Raw genomic sequence first — 26774 nt, 5'->3', positions numbered from 1 at the left:
GAAAGACAAATACCATGTGAATGGTATCACGTATATGTGGAATCTAAAAAAATGACACGAATGTACTTACTTACAAAGCAGAAACAGACTCAGAGACATAGAAAACAAACTTAAGGTTACCAGGGAAGGATACACTGGGATTTGCACACACTAACTACATATAGAATAAACAAGGTCCCAGTAGACATAGCACAAGGAACTATATTCAGTAGCTTGTAGTAACCAATAATAAAAAAATATGAAAAAAAGTGTATGTCGTATGTCATTCCAGAGACTGACAGTATTTCAATAAAAATAGTATTCCATTTTGTGCTCATCAAAATCTATTCCTATCAAGTTCAATCAGATTGGGGTAGCCAGGATAAAACTAACATGTGGCAACTGATAACATGCTGGACTCAGAATGAGAACTCAGTTTGGAGTTGGTGTAATGTTGGAATTTCAAGGTCAGGTGAAGGATTCAACTGGGATTCAGGCAGCTTAGGCCAACCTTTGAAAAGCAGAATGAGAGGCAGGGTCCATCCGACCTGTTCATATACAGCCGTTCCTTCATGGAATCTAGTCCCTTCTGACCACAAACATTTTATCCAGCTCAATTAAAACATCCTCATGCCTAAAAGTTAGTGCTCTGGTGAGTCTGTAATCAGATTTTTCCCCAATAGGGACTCTTCTCTTGCACCTCTGGCAGTGCCCACAGCAGAGTTGCTTGACCAGAAGGTGCCTGGTGTATAGTAATTAGATTAAGCTGCAATGTAAATCCTAAATTCCTGAGCAAGAACAGCATGAAGGGACAAAAATATGAGTGGCAGAGTACAAAGCTGGGGGACATGAGAGGGGACAAAAGATTTTTTGAGAGATGTAGCCTTTTCTGTACTCTTAACTGTCAAAGACTAACAGCAAAGCTAACAGCCTCAAAGGCAGAGCTGTCTTGTAGCCACAATTTACTAGATGGAACCCATGTCCCATTTTTAATTCCCTCTCCTTCCTGGAGAATCCTCAGCTGACACCTGTTTCCATCCTCATCCCATGTAAGATGTAGTGGATCCCATTATGCTAGAGAACATGGCCGTGAGTCTAAAGATAGGGGGAGGACAAAGGAATGCTGTGCAAAAAGATGGAAAAAAGAAACTTAAATCTACTAATTTGAGTTTAAACAAAAAGTGAGACTTTTGCAAACAGTATCAAAGCCATCATACCTGTAGGTTTTCCTCCCTTCCAGGCATCGATCCAAAGTGCTGAAGAATTTGGCTTCGAAATCTGTCTCTCAGATTCTGAAACCAGCTGCAGGCTTGAGAGTAGACCAAATCATGAAGCTGTCGGAGATTCTCTAGCTCATCTTCATCCTCAACCTAGAAATACAATAATCAGTAAGACACCTGTGTCCAATCTTCCGGTCCATACCACCAACCCTACAGAAATGGGAAAAAAAAAATTAAAATATAGAGACTGCTTCTTCAGTGCAGGATCAGAGTATATTTCTGCCTCACGTAGTACCAATGGGCCAGACTAAGAACGACAGTAAGGCCTGACCTCCCGGCCTTGCTGAGTTAGCAGTGCAGCACTGCAGTGGGAGGGGCAGGAGGGGGAGTGAGTCCTCAGAGGTCTTCAGGGATTGGGAATTCCTTTCATCTTTGTGGATCAATGGCTTTTGAAAGCAGTGGAACAAAGCAGAGGAATACAGCTGAGACAATAAAAGGAAAGACCAGGGGGAGGTTTAAGATGCAGATGACATGGAAGAAGCAAGACCAGGATGGAGGAGAAGCATTAATTACATCTTCTACCAGGGAACTCAGTTAAAAACAAAATGCAACAAATAATGTAGCATATAAAGCCAGAATATCAGAAGATAGAGAATACACTACAGCAGAAGTTCATCACTGCATGAAGGCCCAAGGCCGAGGCTACCTCCATCCCTTCTGTATGGCCTTCAGACTACTGGATCATAAATGTGCCAGCCTTTAACCCAGAAGAGTAGTCTCATAAAACACAGGTGTGAAGATGGAACATTAACCCAGCCATCTCATATTAACACACTCCTAGCCTACCCACTCCTCTACTTCATAAACGTTAACATATCTGAGCAAGTGCCAGGCCTGAGTCAGCCTTCCAGGATGACTCAATAGAAAAACAACAGAGAGACTCTGAAAACATCCTGGAGATAGAAAAGGTAAGTCTATAGCACACACAAGACAAAAGAACATACTTATTTTTGGAAGATTTGAAATGGGGAAAAAAAAAAACCCAAAGTTTAAAAAGCATCTGCTTTTTCACAACAACGTCACAATCCTTAATGCCACTGACCTGTACACTTAAGGTGCTTAAAGTGGTAAGTCTTATATTTATTTTATCATATTAAAAATAAAAGATTGAGGAGCCACACAATTCCAGACTTTCTGGTCTTACAAAGGCTACACAAGAGTCAGTCCCCTGCTAAGACACATTGGACTTGATAGGAGCCAGAAATAAACTTGACTTGTTAAAGAGAGTAAGAAAGAAAAGTGTCTGCTTTCCACCCATACAAAGTTCAAGGAAACAAACCATTGGCTCTAGTAAACAGGAAATGATAAGAGTCTGAGAGAAAAAAAAGGAGCTAAGAAGCAGGCAGAAGTTTTAAAGGCAAGCATTAAAGTTATGGAACTTCACAGCAACCATATAACAGAATATAAAGTGTCATTAGACATCACAGTACTCTGAGAAAAAAAAAAAACTGATAAAAAGCAAATTTGAGAAGCTTTTTCCAGAATGGAAAAGGAATCATTATATAGATGAGGCACTAAGATGAAGAAAAATTAGACATTCCTAAGACCACAAAGATACAGAATTCACTTTCCTAAACATCAAATCTGTAATACTTTCAATGTGCTATTCTATTGTCATATACTTACATACTGTTACATGTTTAGTCAAAATACTCAAGGGATTTTGTCAGCAAATCCTATAAAGATGTAGATTTAGATAAAACCAAAATAGGGTTATTAGTTTTAAGAATATCGCCTTTTGCAAATGATTCCATTAACCAAACGTGCCTAAAGCCTTATCAGTCAACTCAAAGTTACAAATGACTACATACTTTTGGCCCCCGGCATGAAGCAAAGTTTCCCCATAGTATCTTAATAAAAAGATAGGACAAGCAGTATCAGATTAATGAAGTTCATCAGCAGCGAAGCAATATGGTATTGATAATGATACAACACAGCACTTTGAGGCAGTGAGCTGGCTTTACATCATTTTTATTACACTACCTATAGGATTTTAGGCAAATGAACACTTCTGAATTTTACTTTCCTCATCTGCTAACTATCTTACAGAGTTTTGAAGATTCAGTGAGTTAGTATTTGTAGAAATGCCTAATGCCAACATTCAATAAATGCTGACTGACATGAAGGGCCCAAACAGATCAATGAACAAGCAACAGTATGTAACATCTATGTTGTTATAATGCCCTTCCAAAGGAAACTGATTTGATATTTATAGTATCAAATCATTTTTGTGGTACCTAAATTAAGTGTAGATGGTAAAGTAATTCCTGGAAAACAGCAACAAGGCAGCATTAATCCTATCCAAGAAAGTTATGACAATTACCCTCCCCTGGAAAGATACCACCAATAATGACACTGACAGTGCTGTCTGTGATGCCCTGGGTTTGAACAAAGCACTCAACTCCGTCTATTAAGGTTATCTTCAGCATATATAGAACAATTCTTCAAGGATTTTGTGTGTTTACCTTTACATCAGAGTTCAATCTGCTGATCACATCAAGCTTTGACTACTAATATATTCAATTAACAAGGGCAAGGGTTGGAAGGTTTCATAACTTAGATGGGTTGGAAGTTTAGTTCAATGCACTGCTATGGTTAAGTATGAACCATGCAAATATACTCACGTTCTGGGCACGCTGCTGGTTGTTGGGCTGGTAGAAATGAACAGAATCTAGGTTCTGGTCTCCCAAGTTCTCTTGGAACTCACAACGATTAGGAGCAACGTGAGAAAAAGGTAACTTGGAGCTACTTTGCCTAAGTATTGATGAGGGTCTCTGATAGGAATAATTGGTTTATGTGCCCAGAAATACTGCCTGTATGCCTGTGTAATACCTAGGACAGAGTACACCAAAGGGTGCTGAAAAAGAATAGTTTCTAATACCTTCACATCTTCCAGATATTCAATGTCTGCAGTGCAGTATCCATCTTTCATTCCCCTTTTTAAAACCCTAAACCGCTTTCCTCCAACGGTATCAACCACAGACCTTCCATCAGGCAAAAAATGTACATTTCTAATTTGTAACATACAGCCATAATCTGCAAAACTAAAAGAAAAACTCAATTAATATCAAAGTTCAAGCAACAAGCATGCAAGTTCTCCACAATATTCAAAGAAAATTACAGAATCGATAAAAGTATTTACACAACAAGCATACCTATTTTGTGTATCACTGACACACATCCCAAATTGTTTAGTTCCAGTCTGTATACTTCTTCGAATCATCAATCTGTATCTTGGCTCAAATACATGAAGAGGGCAAGGCACAGTGGGGTAGGCCATAGTGCAAACAAATATTGGAACATTCTTAGTCAAGCTGAAGAAGAAAAAAGTGTCATTATACATCAGAACATTCAACAAAAATAAGTAAAACTTGCAACAGTAATAAATTAATATGAAACAAAAAGAAATCAGCTCTAAACTCAGGTGATTTTTATTCTTGACAAGAATAAGAATCAGTATCCTCTTCATTTAAGTTCAAGTTGATGTGATACTAACACTAAAAATCTCTCTGTGATCCTCTTACAGGTAAATTTGAATTTGAGATACCAGGTTATGTAACTTACGGTCAAAAAGCAACTGATGATAATTACTACTTTATACTACAGATGTGTTTAAACTATGATAGAGTTAATATCTTTTATTCATAAAATACTCTTACTCTTGGATAACAATAAGGAAAAATGAGCTCCCACAAAAGACAAAAAGCAAATTAAAAATTAGGCATTAAAATACTTTCATACTACCAAAAACAGACAATTCAATGAGATAACATTATTTCCAGATGATGAAATGATACAACATTTTCCATTGCCAGATTGGCAGGAACTATGAAGGATACAGGCTTTGGCCAGGGTATGGGGAAACTGGCAGTGCGGGAGGCAGGGAAGACCGGAATAACCATGTTGAAGAATTTGGCTGCATACATTAAAACCTGTGAAAATGTTCGTATCCTTTGAACCAACAGGCTCACTTTTTTCCCTCTAAGTACTATAATGTTCAATGCAGCACTATGTATAGCAGCTGAAACTCAGAAGCAAAAAGAGAGGCAAGTAAACTATGATGGAACCATAAAATGGGATGCTATGCTTGAATGTTTAGAGAAAAGGAGGTTATAGAATGAGTAAAATGATCCCATCTTTGTTTAAAATGTATTTACATATGTTAAAATCTAGAAGGATATATGCTGAAATGCCAATGGTGATTCCCTTTGGGTTATAGATTATGGCTTTTTTCCCCTCTCATTAATATTTTCTAGTCTTTTCTTCAAAAAGACCAGAAATTACTTATGTAGAAGTAATATTTAATTAACTCATGTTTACTATACAATCACTAGCTCCTCTACTTTTAAAACTGTATATTTTACCATCACTGAGCACTCTTCTTGGGAACATAAAACAACAAAAACCCAGTACGCCTATTAATTAGCAAAACTTACAAGTACTAGAGAATGAGTTACCCCTTAAAAAAACAGCCCTGTTAGTTAGCAGGCAGCAAGACTCCCTAAGGCCTCTCTCCACCACACTCAGGCTCCCTCATAGCCCTGCTCCTCTGCCACTTGTGGAGTCCACTCTTCTGGGGAGGACTGGTCCTGTCACTATGCTTAAATATTTCAAAAGTCTATCTGCAGTTTTTTTATATCCTGCTTTTCTGCAGTGTTCAAAAAGGTTCTTCAGCCTCCCATCAGAATATTTTCCATTATAAAAATCACTCAATAAAATATCAATTCCAAGAGAAGACAAATCATTACCAACTTATATAGAGAAAAGACTGGAAACCTTTCTTCTACTGCAGGCCTAGTGAAGACATTTGGTGGACACATACTGAAAAAGTCTACAAGCAAAATTACGTTTTCCTTAGAAAGAAATAGAAAATATTTATATATTAAAAAACAAACAGCATAAAAATTTACAATTTTGCTTTTTAGTGTCCAGTTAAAAGAAAATGGGAAAAAAAATATTTAAGAAATTACAAACCCATGAGAAACTTGGAGACTCAAGAGACTCATGAAAGAGGTAAAACATGAAGGGAAAAAGGGGAAGAAAAGTAAAAGATACACACAGCAACAAAACCAGCTCAAACCTACCCAGCCCTGGTTAGCCCTTACGCTCTCAATACTGGTCTGCAGCACTGAACCCCAAGGTTACCACCAGGTTTTCCACCTTCCTGGTGTGAAGTCAGTTCTGCTGACAGTATCTTCAGTAATGGAGAATGTAGCCCTGAAGTCATCCCTTCCAATTTCAGTCTCAGGCCTCAAGGTCCCACCCCCTTCCAAGCCTCTGGCATCCTCAGCCTTCCCCCTGCAGGGCTGTGACGCGGGAGGGCTGCAGTTTCCCGCAACCACTGCCCACACCCCCAACCTCTCCATTCCCAAATACAGGGCTGGACATCACTGTAGGAAACCTGTCCTCCCCCAGAACACCGCGTCGGTTCAGAGAGCAGTCAGTTGTTCCCAACTAAACATATGGAAGTTACCAAATGAACTTTTAGAAACTTCTGTTGAGGACGGGGAAGCTGACCAATATTCGTTTAAAATATGCCTTTGACCAGACTGGGCTGAACTAAAGGCAGAATCCAGCTTGCTGTGAGGAGGCTTCTCCTGCCTGTTTCACAGGGCAGTAGTTCATAATTCGATGATGTTGATTTTTATGAGAAGAAACTTACTGTGAGAGTTCAGCAGTTTCTTCATCATACATTTTTTTTCTCTCAGACAGTTCATCAGGCAGATACTTCACTATCAAATCTTCCAACAGCTGTGTGACAGAGTACCTCCTATCTGCTAGATACTAAAAGACAATATTATTTTACACTCCAGTAACCTTTATTACATACTTATACAGGCAATTCTGAGTTCATTAGTGAGGGGGGACATTACAACGGATGGTGCTGAACAGGTAAACCTGCCTGAGGTGTAGCTCAAGAGCATTAAAGGAATGTGGTTGTGGCTGGACTCAAGAACTGGATCTAAGACCCTTGTCTTGCTGTGACCGCAGGTCTTCATTAGTGGCGGTCAGTGCTGCCCCGTCACCTCCCACAGTAAAGGCCAATTTCCATCTGACAGTTCATGAATACCTGAAACTAGTGTCTTAATTAAGAAACAAAAATAAGGAATGAAGAAAATAATGCACCTGCCTTATTTAAGAAAAGCAAAATTATTCCCTCTTTTGTTCCCCATTTTAGTGGCAGCATTTCCAAGTAATTTTTCTTTCAGATTTTCCTTCCATTTTCATCCCACTATCAAGAGGTTCCTTTTCCTGTATGATGCACCCCTTCCAGAAAACGGTACATTTGTACCACTTCCTTAATACTCTGAAAACTGCCACCCCTGTGCGATTTCGTGTTATTCTCTTCCAACTGCTAAAAGCCCTCTCACTCCTGCCTGTGAGAAGCCTTACTATCCTTCAAGGTCTGGCTCCAATTTTACCTTCTGAATAAAGTGTTCCTTAATTATTCTTCTGTCTCCCAAGAATCCCTTACCCTTTACCTATAAAAGGCTGTTACCATACATACCCTGCACACCATATTACATGGACAGGGATACCTGGTATCTCTGTAATTAAACTAAAAACTGCATAGGGCCAGGGCCTAGGGCAGAGTGTGTGCGCAGAATTTTGGACCAAAAAAAAAAAATGCCCCTTACCAATTTAATAAAAGGAGTGAGGAAAAACTTCTGGGAGACAGTCATAAGGTAAGATAAAGGCAAGCCACCCTTCCTCTACAGACCCAGCAAAGATAAGGGTTTTGTCATTATCCAATGAAGAAGAGAGTAGGAAGCGTGAACGGTGGGGAAATGGGTTTCAGGAGTGGTTTTTAAACTATAGTATGAATCATGGCTTGTAATCATGGCTTGTTAAAAATGCAGAGCCCCACCCCAGAGTTTGATTTAGTGGCTCGAGTAGGGTCTGAGAGTTTGTTTCTTTTTTTTTTCCTTTTTAAAAAATCATTCTTTTATATCTTAATTCAGCAAATATTTATTAAGCATGGACTCTGGAACCAAAGTCTAGGTATAATTCAAACATCTGCCACTTAATAGCCCTATGCTATTATTTTTAATCCTCTTATTTTTTAATTGAAGTATAGTTGCTGTACATTATATGCTACGGGTATATAGTACAGTGATACACAATTTTTAAAGTTTATGCTCTATTTCAAGTAAAATAAGTCGCAGAAAGAGAAATACTGTAAGATATCACACGTGGAATCTAAAGAAATATGACAACTTGTGAATATAACAGAAGAGAAACAGACTCACAGATGTAGAGAAGGAACTAGTGGTTACCAGTGGGGAGAGGGGAAGGGGAGGGGCAAGATGGAGGTGGAGGATTAAGAGGTACAAACCATCAGGTATAAAATAAGCTGCAAGGATGTATTGTACAACATGGGGGATATAGCCAGTATTTTATAATAACTATAAGTGGAATATAACCTTTAAAAATTTGTGAATCATTATATTGTATACCTGTAACATACAATACGGTACATCAACTATACTTCAACTTTTAAAATATGTTGTAAAATAAATACATAAATAAAAAATAAAGGTTATGCTCCATTTATAGTCATAAAATATTGACTATATTCCTCATGTTCAATTTTATTTTTTATTGAAGTGTAGTTTACATTGTTAGTTTCAGGTGTACAGCAAAACAATTCAGTTATACATCCATATGTGTGTGTGTATACACACACATATATTTTCTGATTCGCTTCCATTATAGTTTATTACAAAAAGTTGAATATAGTTCCCTGTTTTATACTGTAAGTCCTTATTGTTTATTCTACACATAGTAGTGTGTATCTGTTAATCCCAAACTCCTAATTTATCCCTCCCCAGCCTTTCCTCCTTTGGTAACCATAGTTTGTTTTCTATCTCTGTGAGTCTATTTCTGGTTTGTAAATAAAATTTGTATCATTTTTTAGATTCCACATATAAGTGATATCATATGATATTTGTCTTTGACTTACTTCACTTAATATGATAATCTCTAGGTCCATTCATGTTGCTGCAAATGGCATTATTTCATTCTTTCTATGGCTGAGTAATATCCCATTGTACATATTTGTCATAACTTCTTTAAGAATTTGTATTTCTAACAAGTTCCCAGGGGGCACAGATGCTGCTGGCCAGAGGAACATACTTGGAGAACCACTGGACTATAGCCTGGAAAGAAGTGCTCTTGAGCAGAGAATATGTACACAAATAACTGAAGAATTTATTATAAAATTAAGCAAATTACAGACATTATAAAAGCAATTTTATTCCCATTTTCTATTAAATCAATAAAGATGTTTTAAAATTTATAACTAATCTATTAATTTGGGAAATACAGCCTCTCTTATGTTACTAGTAAGAGTCTTAAATTTGTACATTTCTCAGGACCTAGGCAATCTGGCAGTTGGTTTTTAGAGTCTTATAAATATGTGGCCTTTGACCCAGTAATTCACCTCACAAAAATTTATCATAAGGAATGAGTCAAAGACAAAAAGCACAGTATACTTAAAAATAAAAAAAAAAAGTGCCCAACAATAGGAAAATGTTATATCATTGGACTAGTTTGCTGCTACAAAAATCAATCTTTAAAATGTATTCAAATGAAAAAATGAGCAAAATAAAATGACATGTAGGAAAAGCAGAAAATTGTAGAGCCTATCAATTTTACTTTTGTAAATATATATTTAGATTTTTACCAATTACACAGGGTGTCTTGGTGTCTTCAGTGTCAGGACACAGGATAAAGTTAGTATGTTAGTTATATTTTTAACTAACAATTATTTCATTTTCCTTAAAACTCCAGACATTTTTTAAGGTGAGACATTTCTAAATTTAAATTTAATGTATCTAAATTTTAATCTAAAAAACCAGCATACTACATGAAAGTATATAAAAACTCTGGGAAATCAGGAAAGACAGCATGTTTAGGGTACTTCACCTGAAAACACTTGAGTATATTAGCTGAAAATATAACTAACAAACTCTTTAAGAATAATGAGCTTTTCACCTTATGTTTCCTGACTTTGTGAACATTCTACATGTGGTCTTGTGTTTTACTACACATAGGCCTGCTATATTACGGCGAACATAACAATACACACATGCTATGATGATATCTATACATATGAGCTGTGTTTCCTACACAGGAAATAACCATGTATTTTCAGTAGCAAAATGGTTTTATCAATTTCTTATTCATATTTGGAAGACACTTTTTTTCCCCCAGACAATCCAGAGACAGACTCAATCTCCCTGATAAATGCTACCACTGCAGTTGGAGCTCAGAATTATCAGGCTTTGCCTTCAGCTTTGGGGATCTCCCATCATTGAAGCACAATTGAGAGGGTGCCGCCCCCACTGGTTACAGAAGGTACCACCTGAGATCCACTACTTTACTAAAGCAGGTGGTTAGTGTGGATCACTGACTATACGAGGATGAGTGTGGGAAGCTGTGCCTCCCTCTCTCCTTGCCAGTCCACCACTTCCTACAGCCGTGCGTCCAGTGTGGTGGCCACTACTCACGTGTGCCTAATTAGCTGTAAACTAATAAAACGAAGTTTAAAATACAGTTCCTCAGTCACACTAGCTACACTTCCACACACATGGCCAGTGGCTACCATGCTGGACAGCATACAGAGCATCTCCATCAATGCAGAAAGTTCTATTGGACAGAGTTGTTCTAGATGTTAAGGGGCTGGGACCAGGCCTGAGATCTAGCCTATTACTGGGGGTGTGAGGCAGGGCAGCTGGGTTTCCCCAGTACTGTCATCATGAAAATTCAATATATTCCTGATCAGGTACTTGACCACACCTCCTTTGTTAAAAAAAAAAAAATTAAGTATGGGGGCTTGGTCTCCAGAACATGTCTCCTTTCTCCTATCCTCTCCAAATGTGCTTTTCTCTGACTCTTGCACGTGGGGTAGTGAAACATGATCCTTTTTGGTCACTTAGCATATATAATATAATTTATCCTCAACATAAGCATATATAATATAATTTATCCTAAACATAATCATCACTATTTCTATAGCTGAACAGAAATCAAATGATATTGCCACACTTAAGACCAATAAACAGGTAAATATAAAAATGTTTACCTCTTTTAAGCTTTCTTTGCAAAGGGGACAATATGGTGTGTGATCTAAACAACGCTCAAGACAATTCTTACAGAATGAATGTCCACAGGGGGTTGTTACTGGCTCAAAAAACAACCTGAAATCAACCAAAATACATGTTAGTTTTTATATTAAACTATCCATTGGGAAAACTGAACAAAGTAACAGAACCACAACACTAATCTTTATGTAGAGGAGGAGGAAGGAGGGTGCGGTGGGCAGCAGAGAACGGAACGGGTGGTGGTAAATGCAGTTACATCCTCCTGAACCTTTAAAAGTTTGCAACCAACAGAGATTCCTGCTGGGGGCCTGGAGCTGTACTGACTAGGACAACTGCCACTCACGTGGCTGCCCCACACTTGAAATGGGGCTGGTCCAGATGGCGATGTGCAGTACATCTAAAAACCACAACAGACTTCAAAGGCTTATTGCAAAATAAACTATGTAAAATATATCATTAATACTTACTCACTTGTTTTTATATAGATTCTTATTTTATCATCACTTTCAAATTGGCTTTCTTTATAAAATTCATTAAAAATAATCCACTAAATATTACCATTGAATCCTAAAGAAATTTAAGGCTTAATACCAGATGTTGATACTCAAACAATATGGAAAAACTAACTTCCCATACATTATAATTATTTCCTGAAACATGATACTACAGAAGTTCCTAAAAGTATTGTTAGAGGTATAGGTACTTTGGAAATTGTCTGGGTCTAATCCCCTCCTCTAACAGATGAAGAAGTCAAGACTCAGAGTTAAGGGATTCACTCAGAAATACAGCTCGTCACTACTGGCCTGGTGTGGCCAACACTGGGCGCTACACGCAGTTCTCTTGCCTCCCTGCACAGTTCATGTAAATGGAAAATGTTCTATCAGAACTATCAGTCTCAGTATTATAAGCATTCTATATAACGGAAATGCTTATATCCAATGTTACTTAAAAAGGATTTTAGATTTAAGATATAAAACAAGGCAGAATCACATACACACATCATTAGAATTCTTACCCAAGTCTAAAACCATGGATATATCAGTGTCTCACTAATAACAAAGAAAGCTTTTATAGTACAATTTCCCCAGATACTTTTTATATCTTAAGTCATTTGACTCTTACAAGGCTGCAATATAGGCTATGCAAATCCTGACCCCACTTTCTAAGTAAAGAAAAGCTAATAAATAAGGTTCAGAGATTGCATTATATGCCCAAGAAGTGAAAGGGAAACTAGGACTAAAGTTCGTATCTTTTGGTTTTTAATCCAGTATTCTGTTAACTTCACATTGCCTGTTATTACAGAGTAGATTATGTTTATCTACTCTGTATTTTATTTACACTAATATAAAATATTCATCTTTATAAAATTTCACATACTTACCTCATGCAGAGGGAACACTCAAAATCTGAGACATCTATTAATTCTTCTGGGATGTCACCGTAAGTTAATGAAAACGTACAGACTTCATTGGGAGTTTCTGTTAAAAAAAAAAAAAAGAGAGGATGATGTTCTTTAGGAAAAAGTTTGAAGGCCATTCTAAATAAACCAATGTGTTTTATCAGTGTAGTGAAATTTTTACCTCCCTGTCTTTTCAGCTTATTTCTTCCATCTTCATTTACAATCACATCCTGGTCTAACAGAGACAACTTTCTTTTCAGCAGAACACCTTTCTCCTGAAGAGATAGTAAAGGTTCTGAGGACACTCTTTTTAAACAGTCCTCTCTGGCAGGCATTTCTGTTGAATTTATAGCCTGTGTTGACCGAGCCCGGTTTAAGCTTCCTTTGACAAGCTCCGAAGTGACTGCTGCTATGTTTTCACTCTACAAAAATACAATACACAAGAGTAACTCACTGTATTTCTTTACAATCCTTATTGCTCTCGCCAAGAATCAAACTGAAATAAAACTTTGATGTCTTATAATTTAACACCAACTTTTAATTCTAAAACCCTGGCAAGTAAATGATTTTTGCCAGTACTTACATAGCCCTGGACATCAGCTGATTTATGTTATAATGAGGTTTAAGTAGTTATGCTAATATAGTTGTTTCTTTCCTCAAGGAAACTAAAATAAATACAATGTTTTATATTTCCCAAGACCCTGAAAGTTTTCTGATGCTCAGGTGACTTAACATTGCGATTAATAAGCAAATATTTTACATAAAAGTTTTTAGTGTAAAATAAAAGGCTACAGATGAAACCCTATTTAGACATGCTTACTAGGTTAAAAGTACCTAAATAGAGTCTAATACTTGAAACCAGGAAAGTGAAGATCATAACCCATAAAGAAACAGATACACTAAGCCTGTGATCATCTTTTCCTCACCCTCTTACCTGCTCTGGGCTAAGCTCACTGGCTGAGTGAGACTCTTCCATTAATGAAGGAAAACCAAAAGGTTTGTTTTTAATACATGGTAATGAACTCCAGGAAGAGTCCTTCAGGCCTTCTTTTAAGTTTTCAGGTGATAATAAATCACATAAAATCTGAAAGAGAAATATTGTTAAAAGTAATGGAAAGTATAAAATATTTGGTAATTTAGTATAGTTACCTAATATTTAAGAATTTTTAGAAAATTTATAGCAAATTTATAACAACTTCATATGGAGTATAACTTATAAAAATGCCAAATCACTATGTTGTACTCCTGAAACTAATGTAATACTGTAAGCCAGCTCTAGATCAACTTAAAAAGGAAAAAGAAAACTTGTAGCCAACATTATTTTAATGAACAGAGAAGGAACAGGTGAAGTGAAAACCAGAGCTTCCATAATGATGAAAAAAGTCCTGCAAAACCAAGGGGTGCCTGAATGGGGTCAAATTACCCCAAAGAAACCAATCAGAAGACAGGTGTGGGGGTGGTTAGACTGGTGGCCTGCCAAGGTGCTCAAGGTAAAGGCAGACGTTTTAATACAAGGTTTGTAAAAAGAGCTCTTAAGAGAAGTGGAAAATACCTATCTCTGAATATTAGCAAGCCTCATCCTGTCAAAACAGTTCATAGTTCATTACAATGTATATTTTAAGGCTGGACTTAAGAGTGTTTATGTGAACTTGGGCCTTTAACTACAAAACTCTAAAATTCAATGTGTTTACACTGAATTTAGCTTTTCCCTCAACAAGGGACCTGCACAGGCAATTGCCACTGCCCAGCTTGGGTGGTCACCACAGGGCAGCTGTCCCTTATGGAAGGCAGCTGCAGAATCCAGATTTCTGGGTGCTTCTCTCAGGAATATGTCTAAAACTCTCAAGAATCGGGGTGGCTGAGACAGGAGGAACCTGGCTAGAAGGAAATGCAAGGGATTCAAATTGGTCCAATAAGCTATGTGTACATGTACAGCAGAACACTTTTTAAGTCTCAGTTTGGAGGTATGGTTTTTCAGTTGTGCTCTCTCTCAACATACAAAAATCAAAATTATTCATGGCTTGTTACAATGTAAAGAAAGAGGAAATATATACAATGTCAACAAAAGTGTGCAAGTGTGCATATTTGGTAGGAGCTCAAGCAATACCCCATTTACTGAACAGACATGTAAATATTTGGATATGTTTTTACATTTCCCCTGGTTAAAAAAAAAAAAGGTATTAAACACACAGCTACCCTAGAACCTAGCAATTCCACTCTTATTTACTGAAGAGATAAAAAAACCTATGTCCACAAAATGACTTGTATAAGAATGTTCGCAACACCAACTAGAAACAATCCAAATGAAAATCACCACTAACTGTATCACAAATTGTGGTATGTGCATACAATGGGATGCTTGGTGAACAATAAAAAAGAAAAAAAGTACTGGATGTATCTCAAAAATATTATGTTGAGCAAAAAAAAAGCCAGACAGAAAAAAGTCCACACTGTATGATTCCATGTATACGAAGGTCTGGAATAGGCAGAACTGTTCTTTGGTGATAGAGATCTCAGCAGTAGTGCCCTCTGGAAGCAGGGAGATAGTGGCCTTGCTGGAAAGGAAACTAGGGAACTGTCTAGGGTGATGGAAATATTCCATATCTTGATTTGGATGCTATTACATGAGTGTATAATTTCTCAAAACTCACTGAACTATAAAATCCATGCATTTGATTATATGTACATTGTACCACAATTTGCAAAAAGCATATTGGGGAAAAACAAAGCATTAGTTGTTTTGCATTCACCTGACCTTATTAACCAACAAATATTTACAGAAATATAAGGATATCCAGCAGCATGGAAAATGCAAAATCATAAGCCTCTAAAAAGTCTGCAGTCTCACCAGGGAGATAACACTAGCAAATAGAGAATACTCAGAAAACACAAAAGTAAACCATTTTTTGTTAAATTGGTGGGTTAGAAAGTATATGCCGACAAACCTCACAAGAGAATATAGCAATGTTAGCTGTATTCATAGGCATTTGGGATCTGAGAAAAATTTGAAATCTCTCATACTTCAAGGTACGTAAGAATTTCCCAAGGTGCTTGTTAAAACTATGCCCCAATTCTAGAGATTCTAATTCCAAAGATCTGTGGTGGGGCCCAGGAATCTTTGTGTTTACCATGCACCCACGGTGATTCTGACAAAAAGCTACACTCTTAGAAATACTGCAAAGGTGATAAATAATGTGGCATGTTTAGGGGACACTGAGGAGAGCATCGTGACTAGGCACTGAAATTGTCTTAAGGTAGGTTCCCTCCCCCAAGTTTTTTTTCAAATCCTAGTCTTCCCAGATCCCTTGTGAGTAAATTTGACAAAAGCTGAATGTTACTGTCATGCTAGCAAAGCAAAAACTCTGAGAAGGTTCTGAAGAAACCTGTTTAATTGGTTTAACCCAGTGTTTCCCAAAGTCATTTGATCACAGAACCCCCTCCCTTTTTCCTCTTAATTAACATCTACGAACATACCACTGAACAAACTTTGGAAAGTGATGTATGGAGTACTGAGAAAATTATGGCAAAACAAATTGAGTGGGGCAATACTATTGCAACCATGGAAAGCAAGCAAAGCTTAGACCTGAAGTGAAAGGCAAAGGGAAGCCAATAAAAATTCCTGAGCAGGAACATCATAACAACAGTGTTTAATTAAGGATGATTAGTCTGGCTCCCATGGAACAAACTATTAGAGAACATTTAAATTTAACTAAGCAAAAATAATGCATTTAACTATCTCCAAATGAAATGTTTTGATTTCAGTAAGAACTTCAGACATTAAATAGATGAATATGAAAACCATTTGTCAAACTGCTACTAAATTTGACTTATGGACATTCCTTACGTTCTCACCCCAAGTTTCTAATTAGCATCTTTAAAAAGACCTGTGTTGTACGTAGACCTGTCTTGAAGTATTACAGTTGGTAAACTGATTACCTTTTCTACTTCTAGCCGTGCGGGTGCAAAATCTTCATCCAGCGCTAAGCACTGAAGAAATAGTTGTAAGGCATCACCTAAAAAACCAGCATCATGGAGGACTTTTCCTTTCCTGAAGTAGACCTTCAATAAAAGCACATATACACAACTTTTACTGATAGAAAAATTTTTTAAATCAGTATCAAGGAAAAAAAGTCTGCTCAGAAATGCTCATTTTGAAACTCAAAATTAGACTCTAAGGAGCCCAGTGCATTTTAAAGGCATATTTACACCCTACCCTGGAGAGGCACTTATGGGGGATCTGAGGCCCAGAAAAGGACTCCAAAACCACATTTCTAAGTATGTGATCTAAGTCCAGAGGGTTCTTTCCTTTTTAACAGTTTTAAAGTTGTCCATACAGATCATTTTCCCTCTTATTCTTAACATATAATTGATGTGTACTAACCAGTCATGCCATCATGGGATTTTGCATCATTTTCCATATTAATTCATAATTTTTAGAGCATCCGTATTATACTGTCTTCAAAGGCACAGCTTTGAATGGAGGAAAGTCACATAAAAGAAAAACTTCTAGTTTAAAGAACATATATGGGAGATGAACTGATTTGGCTTGGCAATTTGATAAGAAGGAGAATTAGTAAACTGATCATACATGGCAAACATACCGCAAGTCTTTTTTAAAACAGCAAAGGCAAGGCAACCTGCTTTGCTCCCATCTGTGAAATCACTGCCTCATCACCTAGTTCTGTTACAGTGCCTCGGTCAGTTGTTCAGCCTCAAGGACTTCTTTCTTTTAATAAACCACCTCCATTGATAACCAGTTTGGATTCATCTTCACAATATGGCCAAGTTGTATCTCTTTGAGGAAATGCTGTATACTAAAGTCTCTTTTTTTTTTCTGTGCCTTGAATTCAGTTAGGAAACAAAGGTTCCTTAATAGTTTAAAAAACTGTCAGATGATATTCACCCACTCAAAATATTGACCCTAGATTTCTAAAATTCTATATGTTTTACTTAAAGAATCAACCAATCCATTGTGTTATAACTTACAACCATAATTGAATGCATGTTCCTTACAGCTGAAATTTTTTAATGTATGCAAATGTAAAACAGTAATTTTACCTCAGGCCAATCTGGCAGTTGAAAGAGAACTGCATTTAAATCTTCTATAGCTGCCTTAAACTCTTGGAGACCAGCATATGATTCAGCTCTGTAAATTTTCAGAGTCAAGTCGTTGGGTTCTGAAATAAATATGTTATGAAGGTTTGATTATTTTTAAAAGATTATTGTGTAATCCACAAAGTACATCATACTAGATTAAGAACTGACTTAGTGATCCTAGTCAATAACCACCAAAGTCAAGGTACCGAACCAAGCATAGTACATGTGCAACCCACTAACATGCTGAAATTTATCTATAAGTTATATCAGATCATTGTGAGTAGATTATTGTAGTGGAGGAAGTTATGCTAAAAAGCTGAAAATATTTTTATAATATGAATAAGCACCCCTAAGAAAATGACTGTTTTCTTAAAATAGGTCATTCTGTAAAGGTTTAAAAGACTTATGTCTCAGATGTTTAGAAGATTTGCCTTTTTGTGGTAAATCTTACTTTTCTATACCTCGTTTCAAAGTCTTCATTTATAAAGGACCATATGTGTAGCTATTGCACGTGGAATCCCCATAGTTACAAAAATTGACCAAGGCATAAGCTTACGAGGGCGCACAGTGGTCCTGCTTCTGGAGGAAACGGGTTCTAGAGGAAATGAGTCAGCTTTCTCAAGAGGGAAAAAATTTTAATTCCTGCCATTAATAAGAACAGTATTGGACAGTCCCAAAACAGATTTAATTTCAAATATTTAAGGGAAAAAAATCTCTGTTGATAATTTCACCAGGTGCTGTGTCTCTATTTGAGAAACCAAACTAGTATCCAACAGCACTCAAAATTTAAGGCACTTAGTTGGTTCATTTATACTATAATCAATTACTACAGGTACATAGATTCTAAAACTGAAGACTAAGCCAGAAACTAATTTTCAGTACATCTACAGATGACATTAACTAGACTCTTCTTTTAAAGTTATTCATCTTTGAAAGCTTCGAAAATGTACGCTAATAAAATAAAGCATTCATTGTGGGAAGGGCATAAAGTCCATAGTGCCTCATTATTTAAACAAAACAAAACAAAAAACCTCCTAAATAGCTCCCTGATTTACTCTAGTTTTTAAATGACTGCTTTTCTTCAGAAAACTCTCGATTTAACAATTAAATTAGACAGGCCTTTTTCAGTTGCTGGTGCCTGAGAACTGGAAATACATGGTTCCCTCAAATTTATACCAATGAAAAATTCCAGAAATGGAAAGCTCCATAAGATTAATCAATCAAGAACGAAGAGTCCTAGTATAGAGCCAGACCCTGGAGTATTTTACAGTTTTTACTTTAGCCCTGTCTTGGAGGAGCTTACAATCTTAACTAAATTCAATTTTGTTGTGAAATGGCGTCATGGGATCTGGATTTGACAAGCGTGACTGGTGTTGGGAAATGGAGAGCGGCCTGTGCTAAACCGTCCAAGAAGGAGTAACCAACGCAGCAGCAGCCAAACCCCGGACCTGGAGACGATGGCAATGAGGACGGGCAGTTTTCCACCCACAGCTGGGGTGCTTCCAACAGCACCCTGGGGACTGCGTCTCCGCTCCAGCACCCCAGAAGAGAGGGAGCTAGCGGTCCAACAAGCAGCCTACTCCACACTCAGTTTGCTTACTGAGCTTTCCTCCTTCTCACGTGTTTTCTTTTACAGCCGGTCCCCACAGCGTGGTGCTGGATGCAGGGCACCTTGGGAGCTCGGGTACCACACCCCTCTGATCAAGGCCTTCACTGCTCTGTGATCCCCCTTATGCAGCTTCTTTAGGGCAGCACTGAGGGAAGGGGCTGAGATCTCCGGCTTTAAAACACCCTGTCCATCTACCACGCTTCTCCACTCCGAGCAAAGCAAAGACATTAAAAAACAAACACCAAACTGTGTCACTCTCATCTCAAGGCACTCAGGCTATGGAGACTCCCTAAAAAACGAGTGTTCTGGAGATAAGAAGAGAGGTATACCCCACAAAGAGATGACGAGAGGGTCAGATTTTAAAACTCTTGCTCCCCAGTTCCTCCTGGGTCATGCTTTCCTTGAGAACTTCAAATGTCAATGGAATACTTATTTTGACTGACTCTACTGGGGGGAAAAAAACCCTCATCAAGTTGAGTTCAAACTCCCAATATGTTTTAAAAGAGATTAGGGCCATACCATGTATTTCCTTCAAATCCTTCTTAATTCAAAAAAAGAGCCAAATGCACCCACTGAGGCCCTTTGAACAGTCAAAGCACACAGAATGTCTGCCTTCAGTGTCAACTTTTACAAAAAGCAACTGTGGGAAAAAAAAAAGCAATCAGCCCTGGGTGTGTCATTAACTCAAGTTTGAAAGAGGCAACAAATATTTACTGTCTGCTCTCTACCTGGCCCTGTGACACTGGAATGAACAAGTCACCTCCATGCACAGGCCACCAGGAAGGAGCCTGCCTCTCAGTCCACCACTGCAGGTATGCGGTGCCTGGCACATTATAGACTCAATTTGTTGAAAAAGTGACAAAATATCCCTATGTAATTTGGGCTAACTGTACTGAGCATGACTTAACTCCCACACCTTTATCCTCAGTCCTGATTTTTTTTCACCCTACCTTCAGCTGCATCAAAATTTCCAAAAGCCTGCTGTGTTTTTCCTCAAACTCAGTACACTTCCCACTTCTGACCCCTAATAAAGGTGTCTGTTCACTGTATTCTGTTAGAAACACCACTGATCCCGAAATCAAACCTTTACCTTGGTCAACTGTACCTCCTATGTTATTTCTGAAATCTGGCCCCAGTCTTATCCAACCCTACTGCTAATAGCTTTGGTTTTGGCTTCCAAAATATCATTAAGACTATTGCAGTAGCTTGCTGACCACACACCCTGCCTCCAGTTTTACCTATATCCTCACCATCCACATATCAATACCCAAGTTTAGCACAACACCCAAGTTTCTTCCCACCTGGCTCCTGCCTATCTCTGCAGCTTTACTTCCCATCATTATGAACCTCCCACTTGAAGTCCCAGCAATTCCTAACTCCTCATCCTACCCCACGCATGCCATTCTATTTCATCCTTCCTTTCTCACCAAGCTCCCCCCTTGTCATCCCAGTCCTTGTGAGAGCACCCCAACTCCCCTTGATCTGGATAACTTTCTCTCATCCAACAAAACTCAGTTCAGTCACTTTTCCAAGATGCTCTCCTTCGAGGCTACCTCCACTCAGCATCCCGAGAGCACGAGCCTGGAAGTCAGACTGCCTGGGTCCAACTTCTGGCTCCACTCACTTGCTGTGACCTGGGGCAAACTACCAGACACCTCCGTACCCCAGTTTCCTCAGCTATAAAACTGAGTTTTTAAAAAAATTATTTTAAGAAACTATATACCATTCTAAGTGATTTACAACCTTCAGAACAATATTATGTGGGTATAACACTGTCTACATTTTTATAGATAAACTGAGCACAGAGAGCTTAAGTAACTTGCTCTAGACCAAACAGCTGGTAAGTGGTAGATTCAAGATGCTACCTCGGGCAGCCTGGCTCCAGAGTTCTTGCTGTTCACCTCTGTGCTAATAACAGTATCCACCTCACAGGTTACTCAGGAGACAAGAGTTAATGTGTGCAAAGTACTTAGAACAGGGCTTGGTACATGTAAGTACTATTTAAGTATTTGCTATTATGATTATGTTCCTCCACTGTATGTGTGTAGCATTTATTCATTTTAAAATCTGGTTTTGAGACCCTCTGTTATTTACTGTCTCTCTATCCTCAGATTCTTGCTTTGATAAATGTTTGCGAAACTGGGGAATTTCATTAAAATCTATCCCCTTCAGCTCTTCAATTCATGCCCTCATTTTCCCTTCTCTTTGACATAGTAATGTTGTGAGTCGTTAGGCAAATAAAAAGACTGAAATAAACTTCTGCTACACATCTGAGGAAACCAGTCTTAAGCTGTCCAAGGCACTTCATGGGCTGAGGAGGGAGAGTTCTCCAGAGTGGGGATTCCTTCTCTGCGTTCCAATCCCTAGGGATATGTGATTAGCAGTAATAGGAGTGTACATGTCATTTATTTATTTCATCTTCAAGAAACTCTTTTTAAATTATCAAAGTTATAAAATGTTACTTATAAACTTTGAAAATAACAGAAAATTAATTAAAAATCCTTTTACCACCACAAAGAAATTCATTAAACTCTATCCCTTATGTTCCTTGATTCATGCTCTCATGGACTGAAAAACCACCAGTGTGGACATATGACTACGCTTTTTCCCTGTGTGTATAGATTACATTTTTAATGTGTTTTTTCATGAAATATACCATATGTACTGTGAATAATCTGCTTTTTTGTCCATGATTTTTAATGGCTGCAAAGTATTCCACTCTATACACCATCTATTTAAAAATTCCCTATTCTAATTTCTGCTAATATAAAAACTACTGCAATGAACATCTATAAGCTTTTATATCAGCTTATTTCCTTAGTTATTTTCTATAAAGTTGAATGTGTAGAAAGTCATAGGAGATATAGTCTTCATTACATTCTACTAATCCTCCTTTTATAAAAACTTATTTTACACCCCGAGAAGCTCTGTATTTTTGTTCCCTAGAAAAACAAATGAAAAATAGCATCATTGTTTTCATGTGCATTTCTTCAGGGAGTTTAACCTTTAAAACTATATATTTATTGACTAGTTGGATTGTTCATGTAATTCCTTGTTCATATCCTTTTTCTCATTCCTCTGAGTGTCTTTTACTTAGATTTATTTGCTGAGCTATTTCAAGAATCCAATGGCTAACCAAAATACCAAACTCCTTTGCTTTTATTCCTTTATCAAGTTCAGTATGGCTTGGTTATCAAGTTCAGGACTTGGTTATCACAGTTAAACTAAGAGCTGCCAATTGACAAGCTATTAGTGGTTGATTAATAAAGTTCAGAAATGGTAATTTGGCATACTGCTTTAGATCATAAGTACTGGATTCAGAAGATCTGGGCTCAGATCCATGTTGGATCATTTACCTAACTCTTTGAACCTCAGACTCGTCACCTACAAAATGCTAGTGATAAACTACACCTTCAGACTGTGGTGGACTAAACAAGATCACGCATGTTAACAGTGAGCACAGTGCTCAATAAATAAGTTACTGTTAACATTACAAAACATTTCAAAATAAGTTGATAAAGAAATGAGATTAGATATTGGTACAAGGTATTAGAAAAGTATTTTCTACCTTTTCTTTTATCCAGATAAACCTTAGCCAGATGAGAAATATCTTTAGGGATCAATAGTGCAGACTGAGCAAAAAGAGAAGCAGCATTAACAACAACAACCAAAGAAAAGAAGAAAGAAAACAAGAGTGATCCTATCCTACCAAAGGGAAAAAAAAAATGAACAAAAACTTTGATCTTGCATTTTAGAGTTCTCTAAAATCATTTACCTTCTATAGTAAAACATAACAATTTTGAAAAATGTCTTTATAATTTAAGAGGCAGAATACTATACACATTCATTTAAAATTACACCTGACTATATCTAAGCCCATTAGAAATATTCCAATAGAAGAATTATGAATAAACCCAAAGTTAACATACAAATAACTAGATATCTAAGATAACTGAATTTTAGTAAATCTTGCATTTGTCTAATGGATTAAAAAACAAGTAAAAACATGAAATTTAAAACAGAGCAGTTAATAGTCATTTATATAACCACCTTTTTTCCATCTTCTATATCAATTAGGATGTGCTGTTCTTTATATAAATCAGAACAATTGATCTTTATAGTGACCCCGAGGCACTGCAAAAATCCTTTAAGTGACTTCTGAATTAAAGAAAAGATGAACCAGAGATAGATTGCACATATGCTCAGTCTGTTACTAGTCAATTAAGCAATGAGCCCCTTTCCCGGTGATTTTCAATAAATACCAATATGCTGCAGTTTTTAAAGAAACAAAAAAAATACAAACTCACTAAGGACAGGAACTTTTGCTCACCTCTGTATATCCAGCACCTAAGATAATGTGTAGTGTACAGTAAGCACTCAATAAATACTTGTTAAATGAAGAGTGAGAATGCTTAAGATTTATGTTTTATATGCTAATTTAAAAAAATCAACTTCTGTCTCAGAAGCAATATCCACATACCAGGTTTCTGATTTCAGTTCTAACTTGGTTACTTGCATGCCTTTAAAAAGTTGTTTAAAATTCTTGGAGCTCTTTTCTTCAGATCTAATTTGCTTACTTACTTGCCTTAAAAAAGTCACTTGACCTCTTAGAGCTTCTTTCTTCAATCTGTGAATTAGGGTTACTAATATATGCCCTCCTAACTCATACCAACTTTTGTAAGAATCAGTTAAGATAATGGAAATCCAAATATTTTGAACTATAAAGCAACATATAAATGTCAATGTTCACTGTTTCAAGCACTTTGCAGCATGTTAGGGCATACATAAGTTTACTGATGAATTAAATTAAAATCTCTTCATGTTAACCTAGTTGACTAAGGTATTATAAACCTTTTACATTTTATTTAAATCTATTCAATATTTACTTATAATTTGACTCATCTTTTTATAAGGAAAGCCTTGCAGTATCTGTATTCTGTTGATGTATGCAAAAAAATTATTAATTAACAAACGTAGGCAAGACTCAGAATTTAACTCTCACTTTGGTAATATTATTAACGTGGTAGAAAAGAACAGGACTTGTCATTATCAGATTTAGATTTCAAATTTTAGCTAAATCATCTTCTAGCTGTAGCACAACTGTTTTACATTTTTAAAATATTTTAATTAACATTCACCACGTATTTACTTTGTCAGACGCCATTCAAAGCACTTCACCTGTTTTGAATCACTTAATGCTCACAACAGCCCTAGGCCATAGTTACCGTTGGTATCTATCTATGAGGCAGAGACTATTCTCACTTTTCAGATATGTAAACCAAAACAGGAAGGTTAAACAACAGACCTGAGGCCAGGGAGCAGGTGGAGGGCTGTGCTGGGGATTCAAATCCTGGTGGCCAGCCACCAGCCTGCACAGCTCTAACTACCAGGCTGGACTGCATCTCTAACCCTAGGTGCCTCAATTTCCCTCTCAGGATAAAGTACTCCATAGGATTCTTTGTGAAGATAAGATGATACAAAGAATCTTTAAATACTTGGTAATAGTCAAGGACTATATAATTAGTATTCAAGACAATAATTTCCTTCTGTAAGTATTTTAAATAAACTGTTCTCCCCCTCATGACCTTTATTAAAAAAAAAAACAGTTCAAACTGTAAATTACATTGTTCTGTTGTTTTCTTTCGAAGGAAGAGTGGCAGGTCAGTGTGAAAATTCATTAAAAATAAAGAGAGCATAGTAAAGTGGGATCACTTGAATAGACTCTTAAGAACAAAGATTCAAAGCAGGAAAGACTTTTATATAATATCCTTGAATAATAAAGAGACAAAGTTATGAAACATCTGAGAGTTAATACCAAAAGATCAATGGATTAAATGTTATCTAAATATATTTCAATTCAACAGAAACTTATGTAATCTCAATGGGGACGTTCTGATTTTGGCAAAGGTTTTCAAGCTTTCCTTTCTTGTTGACAGGGATTAAATTTGGATGTGTGTGGGCTAACTGTAGACTAGATTATTTTTTTCTAGTTAATAGTATTTACTTGTTTAATTGTAAGAATTATATGAAGAAATTATAGCGAAGGTCTTTTTCCACTGTCAACAATAATGAAGGTATCATTAGTAATTACAATTGTATGATTATATAAATACATTTCAAATGTCTATCTAGCTAACCAGCTCTAAAAAAGTTACAGCTTAACTGTACAAACAGACTTATAACTCTACTAAACCTTTGTATTTATGCCCTTATAAACTGATACACACCTAATATATGTACTTTACTAACTATAATTTACTAGGACTAAGGTTGTCTATCTACCACTGTGCACCAAAAATTCAAAAGATGAAAAAAGTTATCCTCATTAGTACCATTCAGACACATTTTCTAGTATGGAATTAGTGATTTTTTTAAAAGACCTAACAATGAAGGGAAAATGAATGAATGAAGTGAGTCAGGAGGCTTGAGTTCTAGTCCTGCAAAAGTAGAATTAAGCAACTAAATGGACAGAATTCCTATATGCAATCTGCAAACTGAAAAAAATCAGTCTTTTTCTGTTAAAAAATATCCTAAATCCCAGGCCCCAAGTCTTCTTTCATTAAAAGATTATTGGGCATAGAACACTAAGCCAGATCTTAATTAGCAAATGTGCTCACTGTTCTTCCATGGATTAGGACCTGAATTCTTATGAAATGCCTAATTTAAGAGGTCAAACCACTAAATCAGTAGTAGTTGATACTGAATGTTGCTGTCAGTAAGTTTCATCCTTTCTTTTACACTAGTGACCAAAAAAAAAAAAATTCCTTGGAAATTTATGTTAAACATTTTCATTGAATGAACTATCAAGATAGAATGAACCCTGGTCCAACATTTAGGAGAACTGGAGGACACAGTGTTGCCTCTTCAACCAGCTGGCTGTGTGACTGGGGACAAGTCATTTCACTACCTCAGCTTCTGTTTCTTCATTTTTAAAGTAAGGACCATGTCCTAGATGGTCTGTACTTCCCCATTCATACTCTATTCACCTAGAGAGGCTGAGGTGCCTCAGTATTTTGTAGTCCAAATAGATCTCTTTTGTTCTGGCTCTATCGTTCTATTTTATAACTGCTGCTCCCCATAAAGATACTGAAAGAATATGAAAACATCCGAGTTTGTGCTTTGAACTCTAAAGGTTTTAAACAACTCAACATACTTACTAGTTCAAAATGACTAAGCACTTAGGGTAAAAGACCAAAAGATACTTTCAGTTACATAGTTTATAAATGCACTTAATACCTAACATCAGTTTATATTTTGTAGTCTATGTTCTTGGGGATTATTTCCCCAAGTATTATTCATGCTTG

At 36.9% G+C, this 26774-nt stretch overlaps 1 protein-coding gene across 1 annotated transcript in view; it reads right to left on the bottom strand.

Annotated features, from left to right (window-relative positions):
• The window catches only part of LONRF1 (LON peptidase N-terminal domain and ring finger 1), a 32306-nt gene that overhangs the window by 3449 nt on the left and 2083 nt on the right, over nt 1–26774 (bottom strand). The window contains exons 2-11 of the mRNA XM_074353578.1: nt 17823–17941; nt 16701–16823; nt 13699–13848; nt 12946–13186; nt 12747–12843; nt 11347–11461; nt 6922–7043; nt 4415–4573; nt 4141–4303; nt 1197–1349 (exon numbers count right to left, since the gene is read on the bottom strand). Of these exons, the coding sequence (XP_074209679.1) occupies nt 1197–1349; nt 4141–4303; nt 4415–4573; nt 6922–7043; nt 11347–11461; nt 12747–12843; nt 12946–13186; nt 13699–13848; nt 16701–16823; nt 17823–17941 (1442 nt within the window). The remainder of the gene's footprint in view (nt 1–1196; nt 1350–4140; nt 4304–4414; nt 4574–6921; nt 7044–11346; nt 11462–12746; nt 12844–12945; nt 13187–13698; nt 13849–16700; nt 16824–17822; nt 17942–26774) is intronic.

Source organism: Camelus bactrianus, chromosome 26 (assembly GCF_048773025.1).
Source record: "Camelus bactrianus isolate YW-2024 breed Bactrian camel chromosome 26, ASM4877302v1, whole genome shotgun sequence".
Taxonomy (NCBI): domain Eukaryota; kingdom Metazoa; phylum Chordata; class Mammalia; order Artiodactyla; family Camelidae; genus Camelus; species Camelus bactrianus.
The sequence above is the reverse complement of the archived record's forward strand: the minus strand, read 5'-3'. Positions and strand labels throughout refer to the sequence as shown.